The sequence below is a fragment of the Propithecus coquereli genome, unplaced genomic scaffold (genome assembly GCF_000956105.1).
Source record: "Propithecus coquereli isolate 6110/MARCELLA unplaced genomic scaffold, Pcoq_1.0 Scaffold873, whole genome shotgun sequence".
NCBI classification, from domain to species: domain Eukaryota; kingdom Metazoa; phylum Chordata; class Mammalia; order Primates; family Indriidae; genus Propithecus; species Propithecus coquereli.
In genome coordinates, this window is record NW_012154985.1 from 164251 (window position 1) to 191734 (window position 27484).

General features: G+C 39.4%; 1 protein-coding gene across 1 annotated transcript; it reads left to right on the top strand.

Annotated features, from left to right (window-relative positions):
* The first annotated feature begins 4754 nt into the window (after positions 1-4754).
* On the top strand, positions 4755-18734 carry UPF3B (UPF3 regulator of nonsense transcripts homolog B (yeast)). Its single transcript, XM_012664225.1, has 11 exons — positions 4755-4983; positions 5861-5967; positions 6138-6244; positions 10418-10516; positions 11876-11986; positions 12964-13007; positions 13486-13671; positions 14073-14111; positions 15894-16054; positions 16369-16663; positions 18272-18734. The coding sequence occupies exons 1-11, from the start codon at positions 4828-4830 to the stop codon at positions 18419-18421; spliced, it is 1455 nt and encodes a 484-aa protein (XP_012519679.1). The 5' UTR covers positions 4755-4827; the 3' UTR covers positions 18422-18734.
* The last annotated feature ends 8750 nt before the right edge of the window (positions 18735-27484 follow it).

The window sequence follows — 27484 nt, forward strand, 5'->3', positions numbered from 1 at the left end:
GTTTATCGCCCCTGGCCCTTAAAATTATTCATCTTAACATCAAGATAAAGCTTTCTATTTTGAATACCCTGTTCTTAGCTGGTGATTCTGAATGATTTCATTTTAAAATATTCATTGTTACTCATTATTCATAGGTTATCTGAGCAATGGTTTAAAGTATTTGAAACAGGGCCGGGCGCGGTGGCTCACACCTGTAATCCTAGCACTCTGGGAGGCCGAGGCGGGCGGATTGTTTGAGTTCAGGAGTTCGAGACCAGTCTGAGCAAGAGCGAGACTCCGTCTCAACTAAAATTAGAAAGAACTTAATCGGCCAACTAAAAATATATAGAAAAAATTAGCCGGGCATGGTGGCGCATGCCTGTAGTCCCAGCTACTCGGGAGGCTGAGGCAGAAGGATCGCTCGAGCCCAGGAGTGTGAGGTTGCTGTGAGCGAGACTGACGCCACGGCACTCACTCTAGCCCGGGCAAAAGAGTGAGACTCTATCTCAAAAAAAATAAAAAAATAAAGTATTTGAAACAATCACAAGGCAAGCAATCTCTAATGTCTGTAAAGAATAAAATGTAAACTATGAGATCTCTTAACATTGGAAACATTTTTTATCTTTGGAACACTGCCCTACTTGAAATTAGGAAAGTACTCATTTTGAAACATTTTTCCCTTTAGCCTTAGAAGTTGCTCCATAGAAGTTGTTTACCACACATAAAGGAGAAATATTTCTGATCTTAATTTTTTTGTTTTTTTATACATTCTTTTTTTAGTGTTTTTTTTTTTTTTTTTTTTACTTTGAGGGCTTTTTATGGCCCTAAATTCTTCAAATCTGAATTTCTATAAGTTCCATTATCTCTTTCTCTAATCGTCTTCCCTTACTTCCATATCCATAGAGTGTGTTACTATACTTAATATTTGACATAAAGAGTGTCTTCATATTTTGTAATGTAACAACATTTTATTAGCACTACAGGATGCCCCTCAGCTACTGGGAGGCTGAGGCAGGAGGACTACTTGAGGCCAGGGGTTCGAGGTTACAGCGAGACTGTCTCAAAAAAAAGAAAGAAAAGAAAAGAAAAGAAAGGGTGCTCAACTTCATTAATCATCAGAGAAATGCAAAGTGAAACTACAATGAGCTACCACTACACACCCACCAGACAACACCAAATGTTGGGAAGGGTGTGAAGCAGTTAGGACTCTCGCTCACTGCTGGTAAGAGTGCAAATTGGTACAACCACTCTGGAAAATTCTTCCATGGTATCTACTAAATTTAAGAATATACTTACTCTGCTATCCAGCGATTCCACTCCTAGGTATGTATCTGACATAAATGCACACATCAGATCACCAAACATGTACTAAAATGATCAGAGCAGCACTATTTGTAATGGCCCCAAATAGTGGAATGGATAAATTGTGGTAGATTCATACAATGGAATATTATATAGCAATGAAATGGAATGTTTCACAGCTACACACAACAACATAAATGAATCTCATAGTCATAAATGTTGAGATAAAGAAGGCTGTCAAAAAAGAATGCATACTGCATGATTCAGTTTACATAAAGGTCCAAACAGGCAAAACTAATCCATAGCGTTAGATGTCAGGATGGTGGTATTCTAGGTGGGGGAAATGACTAGGAAGGAGCGGGAGTGCTGGCAATGTTTTGTTTCTTGATCTGTGTGGTGGTTACGCGAGTGTGTTCACTTTGTCAAAATTTAGCAAGCCGTATGCTATTTGTGTACTTGTCTGTATATGTGTTATACTTCAGTTAAAAGCTTAATTAAAAAGAAAGTTTACAGTGTATGGTAGACAGAATAATGGCTCCCCCAAAGTTGTCTACATCCTAATCCCCAGAACCTGTTATATGGCAAAAGGGGATTAAGGTTGCTAATCAGCTGGCCTTAAAATAGGAAAATTATCCTGGATTATACAGGTGGGCCTGATGTGATCACAGTGGTCCTTAAAAGTGGAAGAGGGAGCCAGAGAAAGTAAAAGAGACATAGACAGAAGCAGGGTCAGAGAGAGATGCTATGCTGCCGCTTCAAAGATGGAGGAAGGGACCTCAAGCCAAGAAATGCCGGCAGCCAAGAATCCAAAAAGAACAAGGAAATAGATTCTCTTCTAGAGCCTCCAGGAAGGAACTCAGTCCTGTCCACAACCTGATTTTAGCCCAGTGTGACCCATGTTGGACTTCTAACCTACAGAACTGTAAGATAATAAATTTGTGTTATTTAAAGCCACTACATTTGTGGTAATGTTATAGCAGCAATTGGAATCTAATATGGTTGGTGTGGGGGAAGATCAAGTGTTCAATTTGGGATGTGTTCAGTGACTCTGAACACATTAGATATCTAAGTGGAGATGTCAAGCAGGCAGTTGGATATATGAGTATAAAATTCAGGAGAGAGGTATGGGCTGGAGATATAAATTTTGGAGTTGTCAGCAAAGAGAAAAGCTGAAAGAATGTATAAGATTAACAAAGGAGTGACTCCGTAGATAGAAAAGAGGTCTAAGGGTTGAGCCCTGGGATACCAACTCTGGTGGATAACAAATCTCTGGTGGTTTAAAGCCAGTGAGCACTCCAAAACAGAGGCATACACTTACCAAGATGTAAGTGCAGAGCTAAGCAGTAGGCCAGAGGCAGATACTTAAGCAAGGCTTGTATAATAAAAGCACCCAGGTACTGAAGGCAAGAGTAATAAATCCTAAATACAAGGAAACAATCTTGACAACAAGAATTAGGAATTCAAGCATGGGCTGGTCAATTGGGGTGAGAAAATTTAAGTACAGAGTCTGGGTAACTTATTCCAGACGTCAGCAAAGATGGGACCTTGGCCCTGAGCCAGTTTTCTGCCTTGGGTTCCTATTGCATCCTTAATTTGGTTCCTGCCTTCTACAGGTGTCTGCATATCTCCCTAGTTTATCATTTTCCCTTCTCTCCCATTTCTTCACCCTTTTTTCTTAATTGTACATAATACAGAAATAACATGTTCAATTGAGTCTAAGGCACTTTCTTTCACATTTTAACACTTCTGAAATCAAGATACATCTTAACATTGTTGATATGTCATAGTTCAATTGGCAACATATTTTATTCTTTCTTGGTGTGTAAAATAAAGGTGGTCTTAAAGTGAATGGTATCTTAGATTTGATGTGATGCAAATGCCCTCTCATTTGGGGCAATATTTTTTAAATTTTTTTTTTTTGAGACAGAGTCTTGCTTTGTTGCCCTGGCTAGAGTGACTGCCGTGGCGTCAGCCTAGCTCACAGCAACCTCAAACTCCTGGGCTCAAGCAATCCTCCTGCCTCAGCCTCCCGAGTAGCTGGGACTACAGGCATGCGCCACCATGCCCGGCTAATTTTTTCTATATATTTTTAGTTGTCCAGCTAATTTCTGTCTATTTTTTGGTAGAGACGGGGTCTCACTCTTGCTCAGGCTGGTCTAGAACTCCTGACCTTGAGTGATCCACCCGCCTCGGCCTCCCAGAGTGCTAGGATTACAGGAGTGAGCCACCGTGCCCAGCCTATTTTTTAAATTTTGTATTTTTTTTTTTATCTTTCAGGGCTGAACTTTATTAAGGTACAATTTATATAAAATAAAAATTTGAGTGTCCAATGAGTTTAAACAAATGTGTGCGGTTAGGCAACCACCACCACAATCATAATAAGGAACATTTTCAGCACTCCAAAAAGCACCTTTGCAATCAATTCCCTCCACCCACCCTGCCTGATCTGCTTTCTCTCACTATAATTTTACCTTTTCTAGAATTTCATGTAAATGGAATCGTACAACATGTACTCTCTTTGCGTCTGGATTCTTTCACTCAACACAATCATTCTGAGACTCACTTAGACAGACTCTCTCAGACTCACTTGATAGGTGTCTCAGTAGTTCATTCTTATTGCTGAGTAGCATTTTATCCTATGAATGTACCACATTTTGTTTATGCATTCGCCTGTTGATGAACATTTGGATTGTTTCCAGTTTGGGGTCATTATAAATAATGTATAATTGGCCTTTTAAAAAGCGGGGTGGAGGGTGATCCCAGTTAAATCAAGTTGGGTTTTATTTTTTACCCCTTCTCTGTGGAGTCCCCAGGAGAGAATCCTTTTACTAAAAAAAGGTGATGAAAATAAATCTCATACATTTTGGTCATATTACTACTTTAAATACCAGTATCTTGTGAGTGTTTATGAAGTATCTGCGAATCCTAATCAATCTGCGGAAAAGAAATTCTAAAGCTTCTGAAAGTACACTTTAGATTCAGTGATAGAAAATGCAAGTCGTTCCTCTAGTGAGGCAAAATTTGGATAATACTGAGTTTATATGAGGAAAACTAAGCGAAGTACGGGCCGCAAAACCTATCCTTCGACTTGAAAAACACTAAATTTTCAAGATGAAAGTATCCAATTTACTACAAATAGGGACCCTGAGAAATCTATGGCTTCAGAACGCCCCACCAAAAGAGGGGGGCTGCTTTGTATGCCGGGACTCGTAGTCCCTGACAGAGTCGTTCCTAGTCAAGATGGCGGAGTTGCTAATGACGCGCGAAGGAGCGAGACCCCAGGGAGTCTGGGCCGCGAGGGGATTGGGCGGTGCGGGGATTTCGCAGGCTGGAAGTAACGACCAGGTGTTAAAACCTTTCCGTTGTGGGAGGATGGGTGTCCTGAAGTCTCGCGAGATCCTGGCGGGGCCCAGTGGAACGCGGGGCCCGGCTTATCACCAAGGGCAGTTGTTGGGGGCGGAGCTTTGACGGGTGCTGCCCGGCCGTAGGTGCCCGGCGTAGCGAGGTTCAGGCCGAGCAGCCGTTGCGAGGAACGCAGTCGTGGCCATGAAGGAAGAGAAGGAGCATAGGCCTAAGGAGAAGCGAGTAACCCTGTTAACGCCCCCGGGGGCCACAGGTAGTGGCGGTGGGACTTCGGGGGACAGCGCCAAAGGGGAAGATAAGCAGGATCGCAATAAGGAGAAGAAAGAGGCGCTGAGCAAGGTGCCCGGCCGGCGGTTGGCTCCGGAGAGGGCGGGACGGGCCCGCGGCTCGTGGAGGATGGTTGGGAATGGGGCTGCCCTCTTCCTCTTCCCGGTCCCCTCCCTATCTCTTCGCTCAATGAAAATCGTATCACCCTGTCTCATCCACTCCCCCGAAATGGGGGGAGCCCCTCCCAGCCAAGCCCTGGGGTGGGGGTTAGGAAAAGAGGGACTCCCTAGAAGAGAACGGTTTAGGTCAGAGCTGTGAGGTAATGGGGGGGAGCGACGGTAAAAATAATGAGGAATTAAATGTTTAACTGGGGACAATTATTAAATAGTGAAGGGGACATCAGGGATGGGAGTAGTTTGTGGTAGGAATAGTCATGGTCCGCCGGGAGCGGGGGATCGAGGGAGAGCTCAAGGCGGATGAATGGTCTGTGAGGCAGACCCAGAGCATCCTAGAGTTTTGAATTCTTTAGGCTGAATGGGGCAAGGATTTTGTTTTAGGGTATGTTGGACGTGGGAGAGAAAGATTACTAAATCAAGATTTCGTGGCACCCACAAAGACGAGGGGTTGGCCTACTAATTTCTTGCCACTACATCTGTTGAAAAATAGGTGATAGAAAATGATAGGCAAACCTGATAAACTGCAGGCTTAAGAGCAAAACTTGAAATTTTCCTTGCTCCAGGCAGTTCTCATTCCAAAGAGTTTTTAAAAACCACTTTAACTATTATGTTTGACTAATTCTGAGCATTGAGCTGCAGAAGAATGTTTTCTCCTAGGTTTTTATAAGTGATCTCATATTTTAAAGCCCATCTTTCTTCAGGAACTGTGATTCTTTGAGGTATGACAGAAAATTGGTTTGTACTAATTTTATTTTACTTATTCATTTCTTAAGGTGGTAATTCGAAGATTACCTCCCACTTTGACCAAGGAGCAGCTTCAGGAACATCTTCAACCTATGCCTGAACATGATTATTTTGAGTTTTTTTCTAATGATACTAGGTAAAAAAAAAAAAAAAAAAGAGGGAGGAGGGATAAAAGGTTTTTTCCATTCTTTTTATCCTACTAATGTTTTCCATTTGATTTTTGAGCCTGTCTCTTTAATATATGCATACTTGTAATTCAGCCAGACACCTGCAAGCACATTTACATAATTGCTTTCCTCTCTGCAGTCTGTATCCTCATATGTATGCCAGAGCATACATCAACTTTAAAAACCAGGAGGACATTATTTTGTTCAGGGATCGCTTTGATGGTTATGTATTCCTTGACAATAAAGGTGAGTCCTTGTAACTGAACTAGAAGGGGAGTTTCTTTGTCATTTGTATATTTAAGACAATATACACATCGCAGAGTTTCCTGGGTGATAAAATGTGCATCATTTAAAGAGTTTTACACATTTGATAAGCTTATTACAGTCTTATAAATAGACATGCGACTTTTCACAGCCCTTGGGTATTTTTATTGTTATTTCTTTAGTTTGATCAGCTGAATTAAATTGCCACTTCTCGTGTGACCAAGTTTTTGCCCTGGATTAGACATGCTATTTTGACTGTTTAATTTCAGCAGCAGTGCTGATAAATGACTCTTTAAACTTGTTTGACAAGTTTTAAATATTTACTTTTCATCTTGCTTCAAGGACCAACATTTATTTATTTAATTCAAATCCTTGTAGCCAACAATTTTCAGTTGCAATACTGTTTAACATTTTCACAAAGTTATATATAATTAAAAGATTGAATTTGATGATCTTTCATTTTGTATCCAGGAGGGTCAAGTCTATAGGGAAGACAAATTTCTGCCATAACTCTCTTTTAATTTATTGTCTACTGCTTGCAGCACTTAGCCAGAGACTGTCTAAGCTGCTATTTGCCACTTTTCTTTTGGCTTTGTATCGATAGGTGAGTGGTGTGTCTTCATGTTTAGTTTTGTTGTTTTCAGTATTACTTCAAAGTTGGTGAAAATTAAATATTTGTCAAGGAATATGTCAGTAAAAATTGAAGAATTGCCACTGTTTGTCCAACTTTCATTCATCTCCCCAAACCAGCTCTTTCTTCACTCCAAACTTTTTTTTTTTTTTTTGAGATAATGTCTCACTCTGTTGCCCAGGCTGGCCTGCAGTGGCATGATCATAGCTCACTGCAGCCTTGAAATCCTGGGCTCAAGCCGTCTTCCTACCTCAGCCTCCCAAGTAGCTAGGACTATAGGTACATGCCACCACTCGGCTAATTTATTTATTTTTTTTAGATATGGGGTCTTGCTGTGCTGCCCAGGCTGGTATTGAACTCCTGGCCTCAAGCCATCCTCCCACCTTAGCCTCCCAATGTACTAGGATTACAGGCATGAGCCACTCCAAGTATGTGCTCAGCCTCCACTCCAACTTTTTTATTCCAGTAGATAGATAGCAATGGTTTCCTAGTTACTTAGCCTGGAAGTCTGAGTTGTGTTTAGTTTTTTCCTTTTTTTATTCCTTACATTTAAAACAAGTGATGAAACTTGTTGGTTTATTGTTTTTTAATGTCTAGATAACCTACACTTACTAATACTTTGATACTTTATATCCTCATCACCTAACACTTAGACAACCACTGTCTCTAAACTGATAGAATTTTCAATTTTTTTCTACTTTTGTATAATTCAGTCTATTATAGTGCCATAAAATTAATCTTTTTGAAAATAATGATTTAAGTTAATAGTTGTGAAGAAAAAGTCCAAACTCTTTAGCCTGGTAGTCAGGGTCCTCCATAATCTGGCCTCACTTCTGTTTTTCTAGCCTGTCTTTCCCTCTGCTTCAGTCTGGTTTATCTGTTCCTTCTATATCACAGTTTTGAAGCTAATCTCATTCTGCATTTACTAGGACTCCCAAAAGCATGTTTCAACCATGACTGCTATGTGTTACCTTTTTGTTAGGTCTAACTATTTTATTCTGGCTTATATCTACATGCTAATTATCTAAGGATAGGATTTTATAGCTTATATGATGTTGTCCTATGGCAGGGAGTTGGTGTTATTTTTGTTTCCAGTAGTCACTTGGGGTTTTCTTTTCTTTTTTTTTCACATTCAACTCCAAACTTGGGGTTTTCTTATTGAACTATACCTCATATGTCATACAATTCACCCTTTAAAAGTGTACGATTAAGTGGTTTTTAGTATATTCACAAAGTTATACAACCATCACTACTAATTCCAGAATGTTTCATCACTCCAAAAAGAAACCCATATCCATTAGTAGTTGTTTCCTGTTCTCCCTTCCCCGAGGCCCCTGGCAACCAACCACTAATCTACTTTCTGTATCTGGATTTCCCTCTGCTGGACATTTTCATATAAATGGAATTGTAAAACATGTGGCCCTTTGTGACTGGCTGCTTTTATTTAGCAGTTTTCAAAGTTCTTCCATGTCATAGCACATATCATTACCTCATTTCTTTTTTTGTTTGTTTTTTAAATTGCAGTAAAATGTATATAATGTAAAATTTACCATCTTAACCATTTTAAGCGTTCAGTAGTGTCAAAGTATATTCACGTTGTTGTACAAGCAATCTTCAGAACTTTTTCATCGTGTAAAACTGAAACTTTATACCCATTAAACAACTCCACATTTCCAGTTCTCCCCTACCCCTGGCAACCACCATTACACTTTCTGCCTCTATCAGTTTTACTACTCTAGGTATCTCATATAGTGGAATCATATAGTGTCTTTCGTGACTGGCTTATTTCACTTAGCATGATGTCCTCAAGGTTCATCCATGTTGTAGCATGTATCAGAATTTCCTTCATTGTCAAGGCTGACTAATATTCCATTGTGTGTGTGTATATATATATATATATATATATATATATATATACACATTGTATATATATTTTGTTTATTCACTCATCCATTGATGGGTTGCTTTCACTTTTTAGCTATTGTGAAAAATACTGCTATGAACATGAGTGTACAAATACATGTTCAAGTCTCCACTTTCGCTTCTTTCAGGTATATACCCAGAAGTGGAATTTCTGGGGTTATATGGTAATTCTATTTCTAGTTTTTTGAGGAGCTGCCATACTGTTTTCCATAGCACCTGCACCATTTTACATTCTCATCAAGAATACATGAATATGAATGTTCCAGTTTCTCCACATCCTTGCCAACACTTATTATTTGACTTGTTATTTGCAGGCTGGGGGGGGCTGGTTTTTTGGTTTTTTTGAGACAGGGTCTCACTCTATTTCCCAGCTAGAGTGCAGCGGTGTCATTGTAGCTCAGTGCAGCCTCAAACTCCTGAGCTGGGCGCAAGTGGGCCTTCTGCTTCAGCCTCCCAAGTAGCTGGGAATATAGGTGTGCACCACCAAGCCTGGCTGATTTTTCTGTTTTTTGAAGAGACGAGGTCCACTATGTTGCTTAGGCTGTTCTCGAACTCTTGGACTCAAGCCATCTTCCTACTTCGGCCTCCCAAAGTGCTGGGCCTGGACTTGATTTTAAATTTTTTGGAGGGGTCTTCCTATGGTGCTAGGCTGGTCTCAAACTCCTGGCCTCAAGCCATCCTACTGCTTCGGCTTCCCAAGGTGCTAGGATTATAGGTGTGAACCACTGTGCCCAGCCAATTTTTTATTTTTTCTTTTATTGTGGTAAGAACACTTAACATGAGATCTACCCCCTCTAATTTTACTTTTGTTGCTGTGCTTTTAGTGTCTTGGTGTTTTTTTTTTTTTTTTTTTAGTGATAATAGGGTATAATTGACAAAACTGTACATATATTTAAATTGTACAATGTGATAATTTGATATATGTCTACATGTGAAATAATTACCACAGTCAAGCTGATTAACACATCAATCATCTCACATAGTTAGGCTTTTCTTAAATAACAGCTTTTGATAATTCACGTACCTTAAAAATTTAGCCTTTTAAAGTGTGCATTTCAGTGATTTGTAGTATATTCACAGAATTGTGCAACCACCACCACAATCTAAGTTTAGAACATGTTCATCATCCCAATGAGAAATCCCACCCATTAGTTGTCATTCCTCATTCTTCACACCACTACCACCCCCAACTTTGTACAGCCACTAATTGACTTTCTGTCTCTATGGATTTGACTATTCTATAGATTTATAATTATTTTTAAATGAAATTTAGCTTGTAGGGTCTTTTTTCACATATTGCAATATCACATCTTACTTTTTTTAACAAGCCCTTTTTAAAGCATGGACAGTATCGCATTTTAGAAGTTGAATTTAAATAATACTTTCATGCCATATCTTTTCATTATGTTATCAGTGTGAATTTTGGGCTCCTTTCATAGTGTATTGATTATGGTTGTGCCAGTGTGCTTTATGCCCTTTGGGAGACCCTCTTCAGATGACTGCCATCAGAGGAGGCCTAGAAAGCAGTGAGTTGATTCCCTTCTATCCACTTTTGACATTTTCTTTGTTATGGCAAGTGTGGTATTTTTTTTTCTAAACAGGTCAGGAATATCCTGCTATAGTAGAATTTGCACCTTTTCAAAAAGCTGCAAAAAAGAAGACTAAGAAAAGAGATACCAAAGTTGGGACTATCGATGATGGTACAGTATAGTTCTAGTTATATAATGCTATTGCCATGGAGTTTTTTAAAAAATACTTTTGTGAGAGGTACTTAGACCCCAATATTTTATAGAATATAGAATAAAGTTAATGAGAAATGTTAATTGCCGATGGAAACTTTGCTTAATTGTTAGAATGGAGGTGAGTTTCCTACAGAGTTTCTGCTTTCTTTGGCTAGTGGCATTTCATTCCTCCACCACTGAACAGTATAGTGTTGACTATTGAGCAGCAAATGAAAAAATTCAGATGTTTCAAAATATAACAACTGCTCCTTGAGGCCTTTTACCATTTTTATGATTATTTGACTTTTGGTTCCCATTATATTTATAAAAAAGAAGGTTTGAACTATGATGGAAAAATTTCCATACCCAAGTAACTTCATACAAAGTAGCTGAAGTGGTCAGTCCTATTTTCTAGGCCTGACTATGCAGTTCACTACACACATATTAATAGTAATTAAGTTGAACAGAAATATAAGAACTGAAAAACTAGAATAATTGCCATTTGAAGTAAACCAGCTCCAGATTTTGAGAGCTCTGTAACGTTATGCTGTTATGTTGGATAACTGTTAGATAACTCTTGTTATGTTGGATAAGGACTTAGCCTCTGTATTTTATATCAGATTGATATCTTAGAACAATCTAGTTTAATTTCCATCATTTGTTATAATAGGTATTTTATAAAGAAAACAGTAAAAACTCAGTAACATACAGTTGCTTATTAGTTATATAACAGATTTCCATCTGAAAGACTAGATTCAGTGACAATGGTCAACAGTATATAGAAGCAACGAATATGACTCAGACATGTTACCCTTTCTCATGTCAGAGGTGTCTGGGAGAGAACTCCAGGAATTATCTTCACTTCCAGTGCCATGTATAGGACTTCCCCCTTAATTTATCTTTTTGGAACACCTGATTTTCATATGTTGAGTTTATTTAAAATGAGGTATACCCATAGAAGAATTGCTTAAATGCTATACATAATATTCTCTGAAGATTCCATAGCTGCCATAAGTATGACTCTGGATTAGTAGGAGCAGTGACTTTTAAAAGCAAACTATGTAACACCCTTGGCAGTTTTGTTACAATGTATAGTGTCTCATTTTTCCTGATCTCCTGTTTCACCAGACTCCCTTAGTGAGTACGGGTAATAGGAGCTCTGAGTGTAAGTGACCAATTAAGCCCTAAATAGTCTATCTTGTTGGTATAGTTTTTTTTTTAATCAATCTTCCATGAAGTAGAAAATCATCTTTGATAAATAAGTATCCTAGATAATAAATATCTCCTTTTTTGTTTAAAGTCTGCTATATTTTTCTGTTTTCTTGAATGATTATTTAGATCCAGAATATAGAAAGTTTTTGGAAAGTTATGCCACAGATAATGAGAAAATGACATCTACTCCAGAGACACTGCTAGAGGAAATAGAAGCAAAAAATAGAGAATTAATAGGTAAGTGGGCAGAAGGAATTAGGGCAACAGCTTTTTCATCACAATACCTAAGTCTGTCTCCCACTTTCATCACTTGCTAGCTGTGTGACCTTGGGGAAGTCATTAGCTTCTCTGAGACTGTTTCTTCTGCTATAAAATGCAGGTGATAATACCTGCCACACAGGATTATGAGAATGCATTGATAAGATGGAAAAACTTCTCTGACCTATTTAGTGTCACACAACTGTATTATAAAAAGTTTGAAGACTAATAAGGGATGTATAGACAATGGTAAGCCTTTGAAGATCAATTGGTATTTCCTAGTAATAAGTTCCTAGTCCTAAAAAAATTCTGACTTGAAAATATCAAAAACTGAAATTAGTTACTGTAAAATTGAAAACTTTTTGAGAAAGTCTAGCTTGGGTGTTGGTTCTAAGTAGTGGGCTATCACTACTCTATCAGTAGCTCTAAACATGAGCAGTCTTTGATCTAGCATTTCCATTCCTAAGAATTTATCCTAAGGAGGTATGTGTTCACAAAGATGGCTACAAGGCTAATAGCATTGTTATAGATACATAGTATATGCCCATTTCTGGTAACTTCCTTAAAATAAATTCCCAGAAGTAGAATTATGCAGTCAAAAGGATTAGATATTTTCTTTGCCCCTTCCCCCAATTTCTTTACAGTTGAACATATTTATACCCATGTCAGTAAAACAAGAAAATGTCCTTCATATTTAATTCTCACCAACTGGGAATTAGTCTTTTAAAAAACAGCTTTATTTTCATTTGAATTTCTTCACTTTTAAAAAAGCATTTTAAACCCGTATTGTTGAAATAGGAATACTGTTAAACTTCTTTCTGATGATCCAGTTGTGAGCTTTCTGTTTAAGGGGTATAGTTTTCCCACCTTGGGTGGGTGGCAGGGAATGTCAGAAGATGGAATCCTTTCTAGGGGTTGATAAGTATTATATTAATAATCTGTTTACATTTATGTAGCTAAAAAGACAACCCCACTTTTGAGCTTCCTGAAAAACAAGCAGGTAAATCTTTTGTTTTTATAGTTCTCTCACTACTTTAATTTAATTGGTTCATATTTTATAAACATTTTAAGAGCATTGGGGTTCTATAGGAGAAATAGCTGCATTTTCAGCATTAATCTTCAAAGATTTGGCCCATTGGTCTCACTCTCTGGCCCTCTCCTTCACTCTGGTTGTTGGACCAGGGGTTCGCTCTGCAAACCTGGAGAGTCCTTAGCTTGTCCTAGAGACACTCTCTTGATATTCTGAAAGCATCTAGAAATATAGCAAGGCAGCAATAGATTTTGATATTAGCAGGTCCTAGTCTTCATTCTCTGTAATTTTCTTGGTGGGGTGGGGGTAAGGAGGTAGCATGCCACTTTGTAGAAAGTAGGAAGGAAAGATGGTCCAGTTTAGTGGGTGCCCACCATGTTTTTGTGATTGATTAGAATTTTGGTGCTGATTATCTTATTTGAAGGTTTGTGTTGGTGTTTCTTTCTAGAGAATGAGAGAAGAAAAGAGAGAAGAAAGGAGGAGGCGAGAAATAGAAAGAAAAAGACAAAGAGAAGAAGAGAGGAGAAAATGGAAAGAAGAAGAGAAACGAAAAAGGAAAGATATAGAAAAACTAAAGAAGGTAGACAGAGTTCCAGAAAGGGACAATAAATTAAAGGATGAACCAAAGATTAAGGTATGAAAATAATTGTAACTGACTGCATGTTGCTGATAATTGTGTGTCTGCCTCTTTAAATATGCATGCATCTTGTGTTAATGTAAATAAGGTTTTGGTTTTGGTTTTGTTTTTGTCCTTTTTGGGGGGAAGTGGGCCATTAAAAATCTTTCCTATAATCCTATTATTTTTTAAATTTAAGATCATTTAAATGGATTAAGTATTTTATGTTATCATTTTTTCAATGTAGATCTGTTTTATTTTTTATCATTGAAAATGTTCGATTTTTAGATTACTGTTCTCTCAATTCATAGTAAATGAGGGCTTAGGGCTGGCTGGCATGAATTATGGGTTTTATTCAGCTTTTCCTTCATAATTGATACATGAAGTTGCCTCATCTGTTTGTTTTCCACTGTCTTCAGGTACACAGGTTTCTGTTACAAGCTGTGAATCAGAAAAATGTAAGGACCAAGTACATGATACAGAGCACCTAGTATCATGTCACACACACAGGTCTTAGTTAATAAGTCCTTTTGGTGGTGGTGGTAGTAGTGTTACCTATTGAAAACCCCTTCAGACTGACTTGGGTCTTCTTAAAAGCTGAGTTGTTTTAAATACCTACTTTAAAGGAATCTCAGATGACTTCCTGATGCTCTGCTGTGTACCCAGAAGCTTCAGTGACATACAGCCAGAGGATAACCATGCCTATATAGCTCTTTCTCACCTTATATGACTCTCATAACTGGCTTCCTTATGGGAGGACTAGGAATATATATCCTGCATTATGTGCCTTTCCCTCTCATGTGACTCCCATGTTATCTTCTTGAATCAAGCTGGGAATCTGGGAGCAGCAGATTCTGATTAATGTATTGCATGTAGGAAGCGGAAAACCTATAGAAAGATCCCAAACTTGCTGCTTCCTTTCTGAGGGCATGCCTTGGGCAGCCCTTGCTCCAGTGAACTTCAAAAAGTCAGAGAAAATCTCACAGGTGGTGGCAGGATCTCCTTTTATCTCCTGAAAACTCAGCAGTTTATGTAGCTAAGGTTTCCTGAGTCTCTACAGGGCTTATTATTGGTGATAAGGGGATTGGGGAGGAGCGGAGTTTCTCATCTTAATTCCTTTAAGCAATCTCTCTGTCCGCCATGCCACAAGTGACTTGACTTGCTATTCTTAACAATCAGCAAGGCAGAAGGTAGAGCCAGCCATGCTAGAGACGTTCGTTAATGTTCTTACTAGAGTAATGAACATCTTGGCTTCTAATAAAGACGTTCATTAGAGAAATAAGAACACTTCCAATGAAACCTGCACATGGTATCCTTACTTCACACTGATGCCTTCTTAGTGTCCAGTTTGGATTTTCCATTTGCAGTGGCTATCTGTGTGCTGACATACCTCATGCTTGAGTCTTGTGGTGCTTTGCCTTTTGCTTGTTGACTTGTTTGATGCCTTCACCCTGAGATGAAACTTGTATAATACCTTTACCCTGAAACTTGAAATTCTTCTATTTTGCCTAAGAATCTCTCTGACTATCCAACACTTGGGGGTATTCTAGAGAGATTTGTAGCAGTGATATGAGAAACAATGGCACTTTCGGACATATATAAATATGTATGGCATTGAGTACAGAGTTCCTACTCAATAGAGATGGAACTTCACCATTCTGTTGTATAAGGCATTTAGATTTTTAAATCAAATGCCAAATAATTCTTGCTATTCATCTTTAATGATAATATAATTCTACCATTATAAGTATGTTACTCTCAGGCTCAAGGCACCATTATTCCTGCAATGGATCTCTCCTTTGGTGGTGAAGGTGTTTGTCATTCCAAGTACTACATAAAAAAACAGTCCAACAGTAATGATCTGCCTAGAATTTTAAACTTGTGGGATATTTCCCATCAAGTTACACTGACACGCCGATTTGGTACAGAAGCATACTTGGAAGTGTGCATTGGTTCACTTAAAGGTTGACCCACTGAAAGCCAAAGGAGTCTTGATCCCATTGCCACAAAGTGATTAAACCACTTCATTTGGGTGGATAACACTTTCACATTAATATCATCCTTTTAGTAAATTACTACTCTCGTGCACTAGTAGTAGTTCACCTGAAAGTTTAGAGTACCTGCAGAGATGGGGGCTTCTGTAGTCTAAATTTTAAATATTTAGTATATTGTTTTCTTTGATAGAATGAGAAGACAGTGTCTCACCCTTCAAAATAAAAATAAACATATTCTCTTTAAAGCTGCTGAAGAAGCCAGAAAAAGGAGATGAAAAAGAGTTGGACAAAAGAGAAAAACCTAAGAAATTGGACAAAGAGAATCTGAATGATGAAAGAGCCAGTGGGCAAAGTTGTACATTGCCCAAGCGATCTGATAGCGAACTTAAAGATGAGAAGCCAAAGAGGTCAGTAGTCGAGGGCTCTTTGGTATATTTGATTTCTAGATGCTAGTTTTGCTGCTATATTCTGGACTTTGACCTGAATTAAGATAAACTGTTTTATCCGGGGCAGGGGGATGAGGAGGAAGGGTTTCAAATATTCTAGTGTCTTAATCTGGGTGAATGGTTTTTGGTTTCTGTTGCTTTTTAAAACACTAGTATTTTTCACTCTGCTCTAAAAGTATATCCTCACTGCAGTGGACCAGTCAGAATCGCAGTGTTCCTGCATTTGTGATTACAGGATCTTTGAGGGTTCTAGCTCAGATTTGTTTTTCATGCAGAGCTGAAGATGACAGTGGCAGAGACTACAGGGAGAGAGAACGGGATTATGAACGAGATCAGGAGCGCATACTTCGAGAAAGGGAGAGGCTGAAGCGGCAAGAAGAAGAGCGCCGTAGGCAGAAGGAGCGTTATGAGAAAGACAAGGCTTTTAAAAGAAAAGAAGAAGAAATGAAAAAAGAGAAAGAAGCACTTCGGGATAAAGGAAAGAAGAATGAAAGTACGGAATCATTAGGCAGCTCAGAAAAAGCAGAAAAGAAAGAGGAAGTGGTTAAGAGAGATCGCATAAGAAACAAGGTGCTGCTTTTTGTTAAACTTGTCTATTTTCATGAGGATTTTTTTCCTTTTCCTGCAAGTGTAAAGGAAAAGGCTAGCTCATTGTTTATTGTAGGATTTTGAAAGGGGAAATTTAACTATCTGCAACCTTTTTTTTTTTCAGTCTTGCTGGGTTCTTTTATTAACTTATTGCAGAAATTTCAAACATACACAAAAGTAGAGAGAATAGAGTATGACAAACCCCCATGTACCCATCACCCAGCTTTTCAGCAATTATCAGCTCATGCCAACTTTCTTTCTGCTCTATTCCATCCCTACCCCTACTGGATTATTTTCAAGCAAATCCTAGACATAATTTCTTCCTTAAGGACGTCAACATTTGAGATGAAGACTCTTTTTCTTAATATAACCCTAGTAGCATTTTCACACCAAAAAAAAACTAATAATAATTCCTTAACATCCTCTCTACTAAGTGTTCAGATTTTTCCAATTGCTGTTAAGGTCCACAAATTGTATTTGCTTGAAATGTCTCCTTAAGTTCTCTTTTAATCTAAATATTTTGCTGGAATTATTTAATTTCAAATAATGTTTTAGGGCTAACTTTCATAAATCAGGGAGAAAGTAGGAAAGGCTCATGTAATTTTTTGTTGAATTCTAAAAAAAGGCCTATATGTTTATGTTTTCCATGATTTTATTGTCATAAACTAAACACATTACTTGAACTAAGAGGTACATGATAACTTTATTGCGGCTTATTTAGGAATCTGAGATCTAAAACGCCACTTGCTGAAGTGTTACATTATACCTGAATTAAAAAACAAATTATGTTCATGGCAAGTTACTTGGAGTCTGAGCTCATAATTTCAGGGAAATCTCCACTTAAGAGTTTTCATTCTCGGCCAGGCGCGGTGGCTCACACCTGTAATCCTAGCACTCTGGGAGGCCAAGGCGGGCAGATTGTTTGAGCTCAGGAGTTCGAGACCAGCCTGAGCAAGAGCGAGATCCCGTCTCTACTGGAAATAGAAAGAAATTGGCCAAACAACTAAAAGTAGAAAAAATTAGCTGGGCATGGTGGCGCGTGCCTGTAGTCCCAGCTACCTGGGAGGCTGAGGCAGGAGGATCGCTTGAGCCCAGGAGTTTGAGGTTGCTGTGAGCTAGGCTGATGCCATGGCATTCTAACCCAGGCAAGAGAATGAGACTCTGTCTCAAAAAAAAAAAAAAAAGTTTTCATTCTCTATTATTGTTGGTTTTACTCCTAAACATTTTCTTATGTGGTGGTACATCTTAAAGTCAACTTACTGATGGGGAGGACAGATAGGCAATAGCTGTGGTTTCTAAGTAAAAAAAAAAAAAAATCAGGCTGATTAGTTCAACTTGAGATGGTTAAGAAAATAAGGCAGATTTCTCAAAAATTTACCCTAAGCATATAAAATAATACTTACAAAATGGTTGTTTTTCTTTGAAGGTAGGGGAGATAAAGTGGGCAGTTGTCATGTACTATGCCCTCACATTTTTGTCTTATATGACTTGTTTTGGGTATATGTTAATACATAACATGTGTCTCTGAAAATCCCGTGTAGAAAGCTCAGTAGCAACGTTTTCACATTAACATATTTCATTTTACTTTAGGATCGCCCAGCAATGCAGCTTTACCAACCGGGAGCTCGAAGCCGAAATCGACTCTGTCCCCCTGATGACTGCACCAAGTCTGGAGATTCAGCAGTAGAAAAAAAGCAGGAAAGTGGTATTAGCCATAGAAAAGAAGGAGGAGAGGAGTGATAAGTCCAAATGGCCTTAGGTGTCCTGACTGTCTCGGCAGCCAAAGAGCAAGTGTTAAGCAATCCAGAAATGCCTTCAGGGCAAAGGAATAGAGAGAAAGAAAGGGAGTCGCTGCGCTGGTGGGGTACACTGCAGAGGAGTATGTTTTGCGTCAAAGCAGGAATCTGATCGCAGGTTTAGAATTGGAAGTACAATTTCATTGTTTTTGAAATTTCTAAAAATTAATTTTAACATGTCAGAAAAAGATGATGGCGAGGACATGCATTACAATTTGCAGGAGAGATGCAGCTGAATTTTTGAAGGAAAAAAATTTGCAGGAGAGAAATGTTAAGTGACAAATATGTATGACATGAGAAAAAAATAAGAGCTGGTTCTAAAATCAAAATATGTTGTTAATCCTGGATTGAATTTTCTTAATTTGGGTGGAGCAGAGTCACTTTGAAGTCTTGCTCAGATCTAGTTATATTGCATTGTTGGTGATAACTGTTGACTTTGTGTAGTGTAGAAGCAACAAGCATGTCATTGTAGTACAAGTACAGTGAAAGATATAACAAATTTTCGTTGATGCAAAAATTTAAATAGTTGTGTTACGTCTATATCTGACGTCCTAAAGTTTTAGGATTAGTTTTAATTTTCCGTTTGCTTACATGAACTTAGCATAAAGAATATTTTAAACATCTCAGTTTGCCTTTAGCAGTTTTTATATTAATAGGTAAAATATAGCCGTTGTTTGGTTCTTGACAATCCAGTCTTTGTTTTATCTTAGGTCTCATGATCTGAGTGCATACGCTCTCCAGGAAGGAAATTGCACCAAAGTCTGTTCCTGTTAAAAAGCAACATTTAGTCTCCATTTGTTGTGTATTAATATTAATAAATATCAACAGCATTCAAGTATGAAGCTAAGTGTGTTTATTAACTTTACTAAATAGCTATTCTGTTAGTTTTGAGAAATTAGACTTTTGTGTATGTTTGTTTGTTTGTTTTAAGATACAGGGTCTCACTGTGTTGCCCAGGCTGGTATCAAAACTCTGGCCTCAAGGGATCCTCCCACCTCGGCCTCCCAAAGTGCTGGGATTATGGCATGAGCCACCACGCCCAGCCTAGATAAATTAAACCACTGATACTGAGTTAACCTCATGGGAATTTTGAAAGGGGATGAATGATACTAATTTCTGCCTTCACTAGCATTATGCCTTTGTTTTGCCCACCAGGGAGAGAATCAAATCATGGTTTGCTACCCTTGTCCCATAAGAACCAAAATGTTTGGACTTGAGCATTTGCTTGATTTCCATCCTGCAAACCCCTCCTAACATGGCATCAGTTTGCCTTTACTTAATAAGTCACTGCTTTATGTTTCATCAGCTTTTAGAAACCAGTAGCCCAAAAGGCAGGTAGAAGAAGGGCCACCAAAGATGACTAAAAGAAAATGGTCCTCAACTGAGAGAGAGTACTAAGATTTGGGGAGGGAAAATTTCAGGAAGGATGGCAGAAAGTGTCCCATGCCACAGAGTGGTTTAGGAAAACAAGAAATTGAAATGTTATTTGGCAGTAATGAGGTCATCAGTGAACCGGTAGGGCAAAAACCATGTTACAGTGAGGGGTAAATGGCAGGTGGGAAATGAAGATGGGGCCAGGGCTGGAGATACAGATTTAGAATTCATCTATTTTTAGATGGCCATTGAAGCCATGTGCACACATTCTGTCATTTAGCGGGAGAGAGTGAAGGTAAGAAAGAACAGAAGCAGACCTAGGGCCTGGCCTTGAAGAACTCTAATGTTACTATACAGGTAAGGAAATGTACATACAAAGAGAAGGAGTAGACAGAAAGTAAAAGAAAAACCAGAAGATTCTGGTGTTACTTAATCTAAGAGAAAAGTGTTACAAGAAAGAGAGGGAGTGGCCAGCAGGGTTGGATGCTGCTGAAAGGTCAAGTATGATGCCTACAAAAGGCCGTGGGATTCAGTGACTTACAAATTATTGATGACCTAGAATTACAGAGCATAGAAGCTGGGTTGAGTTGAGAATGGAAACAGCATATACAACTTTTTAGGGAAGTATGAAGGGACTTCAAACAGTTTGTGGACAAGTGAAATTAAAAGATAAAATAAAAACTTTGTTTCTCAACATAAACTTCATGAAGGTCAAGACACTTTAAATAATGACATCAGCCATTTAGTTCATCCCTAAAGGACCGAGGAATTTAACCATGTCAGTGCAGTCTTTTTCACATTATTAACAAGAAAAGTGGGTGCTCTTTATGGATTTTTTTTAAGATTAGAAAACAAAAAGAAGTCAGAAGGAGCCAAATCAGGACTGTAAAGTAGATGCCTAATGACTTCCCATCAAAACTCTCACAAAATTGTCCTTGTTTGATAAGAGGAATGAGCAGAAGCATTGTCGTGGTGAAGGACTCTCTGATGGAGCTTTCACGGGTATTTTTCTGCTAAAGCTTTGGCTAACTTTCTCAAAACACTCTCATAAGAAGCAGATGTTATCATTCTTTGGCCTTCCAGAAAGTCAACAAGCAGAATGCCTTGAGCATCCCAAAAAACTTGCCAGGACCTTTGCTCTTGACCAGTCCGCTTTTGCTTTGACTGGACCACTTCCACCTCTGGGTAGCCATTGCTTTGATTGTGCTTTGTCTTCAAGATCACATTAGTAAAGAAAGCCACATTTCATCTGTTACAATTCTTTGAAGAAATGCCTCAGGATCTCAATCCTACTTGTTTAAAATTTCCATTGAAAGTTCTACTCTTGTCTGCAGTTGATCTGGGCACAACAGTTTTGGCACCCATTGAGTGGAAAGTTTGCTCAACTTTAATTTTTAAGTCAGAATTGTGTAAGCTGAACCAGTTGAGATGTCTGGTGTTGGCTATTGTTTCTGCTGTTAGTCATTGGTCCTCTTCAATTAGGGCACAAACAAGATTAATTTTTTCCTCCAAAATTGATGTGGGTGGTCTGCCACCATGGGCTTCATCTTCAACATCATTTTGTCCCTTCTTAAAATGAGTTAGCCATTTGTAAACTGCTGATTTCTTTGGGGCATTGTCCCCATAAACTTTTTATAAAGCATCAGTGATTTCACCATCCTTCCACCCAAGCTTCACCCATAAATTTGATGTTGGTCCTTGCTTCAATTTTAGCAGAATTCACGTTGCTCTGATAGGGGCTTTTTTCAAAAAAACTGATGTCTTATCCTTTTTAGTGCCAGATCCTGTTCAGACATGTTATAACAAGTTAGTATGAGTTTATTTTGGTACGAAAAAAATTGGAAATCCATGCATAGTTTTTTCATAATACACATTTTCCATGAACTTTTTGAAGACCCCTTGTATGGCCATGAAAAAAAAATGGAGATAGGTAAACAGTGTTGATGAAAGCTTATTTTAAATATGAGAAGTTAAATATGTTTAGAAGCCAAAAGGAAAGCTCTAAGAGAGAGGATGAATACCCAAGGGAAGATAGAACTAATAGTGTAGGTTTCCTGCAAAGGCAGGTAAAAATGGAAGCCAAGGGCCGGGCACAGTGGCTCACATCTGTAATCCCAGCACTTTGGGACGCTGAGGCAGGAGAATCACTTGAGGCCAGGAGTTTGAGACCACCCTGATCAACATAGTGAGACCCTGTCTCTACAAAAAATTTAAAAATTAGCTAGGCATGGTGGTATACACCTGTAATCCCAGCTACTTGGGAGGCTGAGGTGGAAGGATTGCTGGAGCCCAGGAATTTGAGGTTGCTGTGAGCTATGATCATGCCAGCCCAGGCAACAGAGTGAGACCTTGTCTCTTAAAAAAGAAAGGAAGCCAAGGTAGAGGTAAGAGGAGTTGGCCTTAGGAGAAGCAAAGCTCCTGCACCATGAGTTGGCATCACTTGCCTCCTTGCCCAGCTTGTTGCCAGCCATCTCAAGACTGTTTTCATGTCAGCACCTCCCTCTTTTGTCCTATTTGCCTGACTAGTCTGGCTCTGGGTAAACCACACTTCCCCACCCTACCCTCTTAAATTTCTTGCACTCATTTATTCATTTAGCAAGTATTTACTCATTGCTGACTGTGCCAGGCCCTGGGGCCAAGGACTCAAATGTCCTTGAGTAACTCATGGTCCAGTGGTGGCAAGAGACAAATAGAAATAATCAGAGCACAATGCACAATGTGAGAAGGGCTGGAGTAGCACAGGATGGTGTGGGAGACTCCTGCCGCTAGGCTGCCAAGTTGCTGGAGAAAATCCCTAAACCAGATCAACTGGTGAAACCACAGGAGGGTCCTCCCTTCTGCCAAGCAATTTTTTTTATCCATCTGGAAGTGATAACCTTCTCCACAGTGCCACCTTTCTTTCTCTGGTTTGCTCCCTCACTCACCTTTCTCATGATGAGGGAGTGGGGTGAGGATGACTTCATAAATCATAATTTCATGTTCTTAATAAATAGAAACTGCTATCAACAATGGAAAAACAAGAGCTCATTCAATTTTTGCCTCCTTTTCTTCAGACACAGGTTTGATTTCTTTGGAAATAGAGACAGGATGGAAACAACTCAGGTACTGGCTATCTGAACATTTATTGAGCACCTCCTGCTACGTGTTTGCACTGACACTGTGGTAGTGAACACAATACAGTCCCTTTCTCATGATGCTTACAGCCATGGGGAGTGGAGAGAAGGGATGCTAAGGGAAGTAGGCAGGAGAAATTAAAAGGGTAAGGGCAGTGGGAGTAGGTATTGCCAGGGCAGGGAAAAAGGCAGGGCTTGGGCATTCATGAGGCTTTGACGCCTTCAAAATAAGGACCCAGACCCCCTTCCCAGCATGCAGACACAAGGTAGTCCTGAGGCAGTAATTAAGTTCTGATTTAAAAATTAAGATCTAAACTTGCTATAATATTCACAGACGTTATCTTTAATTCCACAGGGGAAAGGTTAATTAAAGGAGTTTTGTAAGCTTTTGTTGGTATAAAGAGCTCTATATATTTTCATGGGAGCTGCCCAGAACTTTTACTGTCTCTGGGCTATCCTTTATACCACAAAATTTTACTATACCAGTTATATCATTATTAGGTAAGGCAATGTAGCAAAGATAGGCTTAAACCTGGTGAATTCTTTTTTTTTCTTTTTTGGAGACAGGGTCTCTCTATGTGGCCCAGGCTAGAATGCAGTGACTATTCAAATACATGATCACAGCACACTACAGCCTTGAACTCCTGGGCTCAATAAATCCTCCTGCCTCAGACTCCCAAGTAGCTGGGACTACAGGCGTGTGCCACCATGCCTGGCTACACTTGGTGAATTCTTAGTATATGTTGACAGCTACATACATAGAATTAGCTATCCTTAGAAATCTCACAGAAGAACTCATTTATTCATGCACCAAATATTAAGCTCCTACTATGGAGACATGGGTAAATACATAACTTCTTCATTGCTATTGTATATATTAATATAATATTTATATTTTCAGACTTTAAGAATATCCTCTGTTTTCCAGCCCTGACCACCAGCCTGATCTCAGATCTAGCTGCCTCCTGGACATCTGCACCTAGATGACCCACAAGTATTTTGGGTCCCAAACTGAACTCATGTTCTTTCCACCCTTACTGCTGTTCTGTGGAGGAAGTTAACCATTTATCCCCTCAGCACTGATGGTCATATTTAACTTCATCCTCACCCTCACAGCCAGTCAATCATTATATCCTGTTTGTCCAATCCACCTCCCTTCTCTCCATCCCCCCACTGCCCTTGTTCAGGCTGCCATCATTCATTCATTCATTCCTTCACTAAGTATTTTTTGAGTACATATCATGTGCCATTCATGTTCTAGGCTTTGGGTTTACTTCAGTGAACAAAACACAAAATTCCTGCCTTCGTAGAATTTACATTCAAGTGGAGAGAGAAATAAAACAAACAAAATATATGTCGTTAGAAAGTGACACATGCTTAGGAGAAAAAAGTCAGGGAAGGGAAATATGATGTTCATAGGTGGGGGTCGAAAGGCCTCAATGAGAAGGCAACTTTTGAGTAAAGACTTGAGAAGGAAATAAGGGAGCTAGCCCTATGGATACCTGGGGGAAGAGCCTTCCAGAGAAAAAAACACACGAAAGGCCTTGGTGTGGAAGCATGCCTGGCCTGTTCCGGAAATGGCAAAGAGACCTGTGTGGCTGGAGTGGAGTGAGCAAGGAGGACAGTAGAAGAAGAGGATGGAATAAAGTCAGAGAGCTAACCTAATGGGAGCAAGATCCTATGGGGAATAGTTAGGACTAGCACTTTTATTCCAAATTCCCTGGCTACTGAGTTGAGAACAGATCAAAGCTGGGAAAAGGGTAGAAGGAGGGAGAGAAGTTAGGCTACTGCAATAATCTAGTAGAGAGCTGATGATGGCTTGGACGAAGGTGGTAGTAGTGGAGGTTGTCAGAAGTGATCAAATTCTGGACATACTTTGTAGGTAGAGTCAACGGAATTTGCTGACTGGTCAGATGTGTTGTGTGAGAGAAGAGTTAAAGATTACGTGAGCAACTAGAAGGATGGAGTTGTCATTGAGATGGGGAAATCTGCAAGAAAAACAGGTGTATGTGTGTGTTTGCTGGCAGAGTGGGCTATGAGGAGCTCAGTTTTGAACACGTAAAGCCACAAGACTGAGATCACCATGGGAGTAAGTACAGATTGAAGGGAAGAGATCCAATGACTGAGCTCTGGGGCACTCAAGCATTAGAAATGAGATAAAGGAGAACCAGAAAAAGATTCTGAAGGAGCAGTCAGAGATGGGGAAAAAAACAACCAGGTGTGCTGTCCTGGAGGCCAAGTGAAGAAAGTATCCCAAGAAGGAGTCAACTAAGACAATGTTAATTTGTCAAATAAGATCAGATTAGAGATTAATTTAGAATTTAACAACATGGAGGTTATTGGTGACCTTAAAAAGAATAATTTGTTTGAGTGCTGGGTAAAAACCTGACTGGAGTGGGTTCCTAAAAGGATGGGTACCCTCTAGGATGGCTCTAAGTATTTTTAATGGAAAATAACAAGCGTTAGCAAGGATGTGGAGAAATTGGAGCCCTCATACCTTGCTGGCGAGGACATAAAATGGTGCAGCCACTGTGGAAAGCAGTCCAGCAGTTCCTCAAGTTAAATGTAGACTTACTATATTACCCATCAATTCCATTTCTAGGTATGTACCCAAAAGAAATGAAATCAGGTACTCAAACAGATATCATACTCATTGTTTCCATTTTCTCCCCTCCTATTCTTTTTTTTAACTGAGATAATTTACAATGAGTATAGACAAATCTTTCACAGAACTTTGTTGTAAAGGGAAAGAGAGAAAGGAGCAGTGGCTGGCAATGGAGTTGGGGTCAAGAGCAGGTTTTTTTAAGATGGGAGAAATGACAGCATATTTATTTGTATGTTGGTGGGAACAATCCAGTGAAAAACAAGGAAAGAAAGGGAAGAATTGCCAGAGAAGGGTTGTTGAACAGGCGAGAGGGGTGTGGGTCTAGGGCGCAAGCAAGCAGAAAGGCTGGCCTGACATGAACACTTCATCTGCAGTAATGGGAGGATGGTGGAATATTCCAGCGTAGGTGCTGGTAGATGGGATGCGGAGGTGGATTATGGAGGTTCTCTTGCGATTGCTTAAGTTTTCTCAGTGAGTAGTAAGCGAGGTCCTCAAATGAGAGTGAGAACAGAGCAGGAACGGTTGCAGGTTTGAGGACCAAAGAGACGTTTTTGACACAGTCGTTTAGGCCAAGGGTCAGCAAACTACGGCCTATGGACCAAACCCGGCCACCACCTATTTTTGTACAGCCTGTGAGCAAAGAATGTTTTTTGTTTTTAATTGATTGGAAAAATCAAAAGAAGAATATTTTGTGACACATGAAAATTCTATGGAATTCAAATTTTAGTATCCATAACTAAAATTTTATTGGAACCCAGTCACACCCATTTGTTTACAGATTGTCTAGCTGCTTTCATCCTGCAATGGCAGAGTTGAGTAGTTGCAACAGACACTGTATGTCATCTGCAATGCCTAAAATATTTACTATCAGAAAGTTTACTGACCCCTCATCTAGGGCCCTGGTACATACACAAAGACCTAAAAAAGACCATCATTGTATTGGGACTACAGCAACAGCCCCCATGGGTCTCCTTGTTTCCTCTCTTGCTCCCACCCCCATCTACTTTCCACACAGCTGCCCAAAGGATCTGTCTAAAATACTTATATAATTGCTATTTATGCCCTTTAAAATCTTTCAGTGGCTCCCAGTTACATTCAGTAGTAATTTTGAAAATACATCCTGAGGAACCCTCTTGTCTGGGCAGAACCACTTCAGGGGCTCCTCAAACAAAAAGTGTCCAGGCCAAACAATGAAGATGTAAACTGCTCTGTGAAGCATGTTCTTCGATTTTGTCTGTTTGGTGTATTAGCATTTGTTCATTCATTCACCAAATATTTATTGAGCACCTATGTGTGAGGCACTGTTCTAGGCTCAGAGAACACAGCAGTGAACAAAACACATAATCCATGCCCTCATGGAACTTACATTCTAGGGAGAGAGACAATAAATAAATAAAATAGATGTTATCTCAGATAAGTACTATGGAGAAAAATAAAGCAGCAGTAGGGGTAGGAAGTGCTGGGTAGGGGTTGCAATTTTAGATAGATAGGGTGGTTAGGGAAAGCCTCATTGAGAAGGCGACAATTGAATGAAGGCCTAAAGAGAATAATGCAGGAGGCCAGAAAGCCCTGTCAATATCGCGATGAAGAGCTTCCAGGTAGAGGGAAGAGCAGGTGCAAAGGCCCTAAGATGGGAACTGGCCAATGTGGCCAAAGCAGAATAATTGAAGGTGAGAGTAGTTGGAAATGAAGTCAGAGAGATGGGGTGGGAGAGTCTGAGTGTGTATGCCTGCTGTAAGGACAAGGATTTTTTTTAAATCTTTGCCCTCATTGAGCTTAATTATAGTGAGGAGTTAGACAATAAACATGTAAATTATATAGCGTGTTAGAAGGTGCTAAGTGTCATCGAGAAAAACAAAGCAGGGAAGGAAGGGGCATACAGTGCTCAGGGGGTGGTCTCAGTAAAGTGGTGACA

Excerpts from the sequence above, each read along its gene's own strand:
- UPF3B (XM_012664225.1), top strand. The coding sequence starts at position 4,828 with ATGAAGGAAGAGAAGGAGCATAGGCCTAAGGAGAAGCGAGTAACCCTG. Across the intron at positions 11,987-12,963 it reads AAAAAATAGAGAATTAATAG|CTAAAAAGACAACCCCACTT; the intron begins GTAAGTGGGCAG and ends ACATTTATGTAG. Across the intron at positions 13,672-14,072 it reads AGGATGAACCAAAGATTAAG|GTACACAGGTTTCTGTTACA; the intron begins GTATGAAAATAA and ends CACTGTCTTCAG.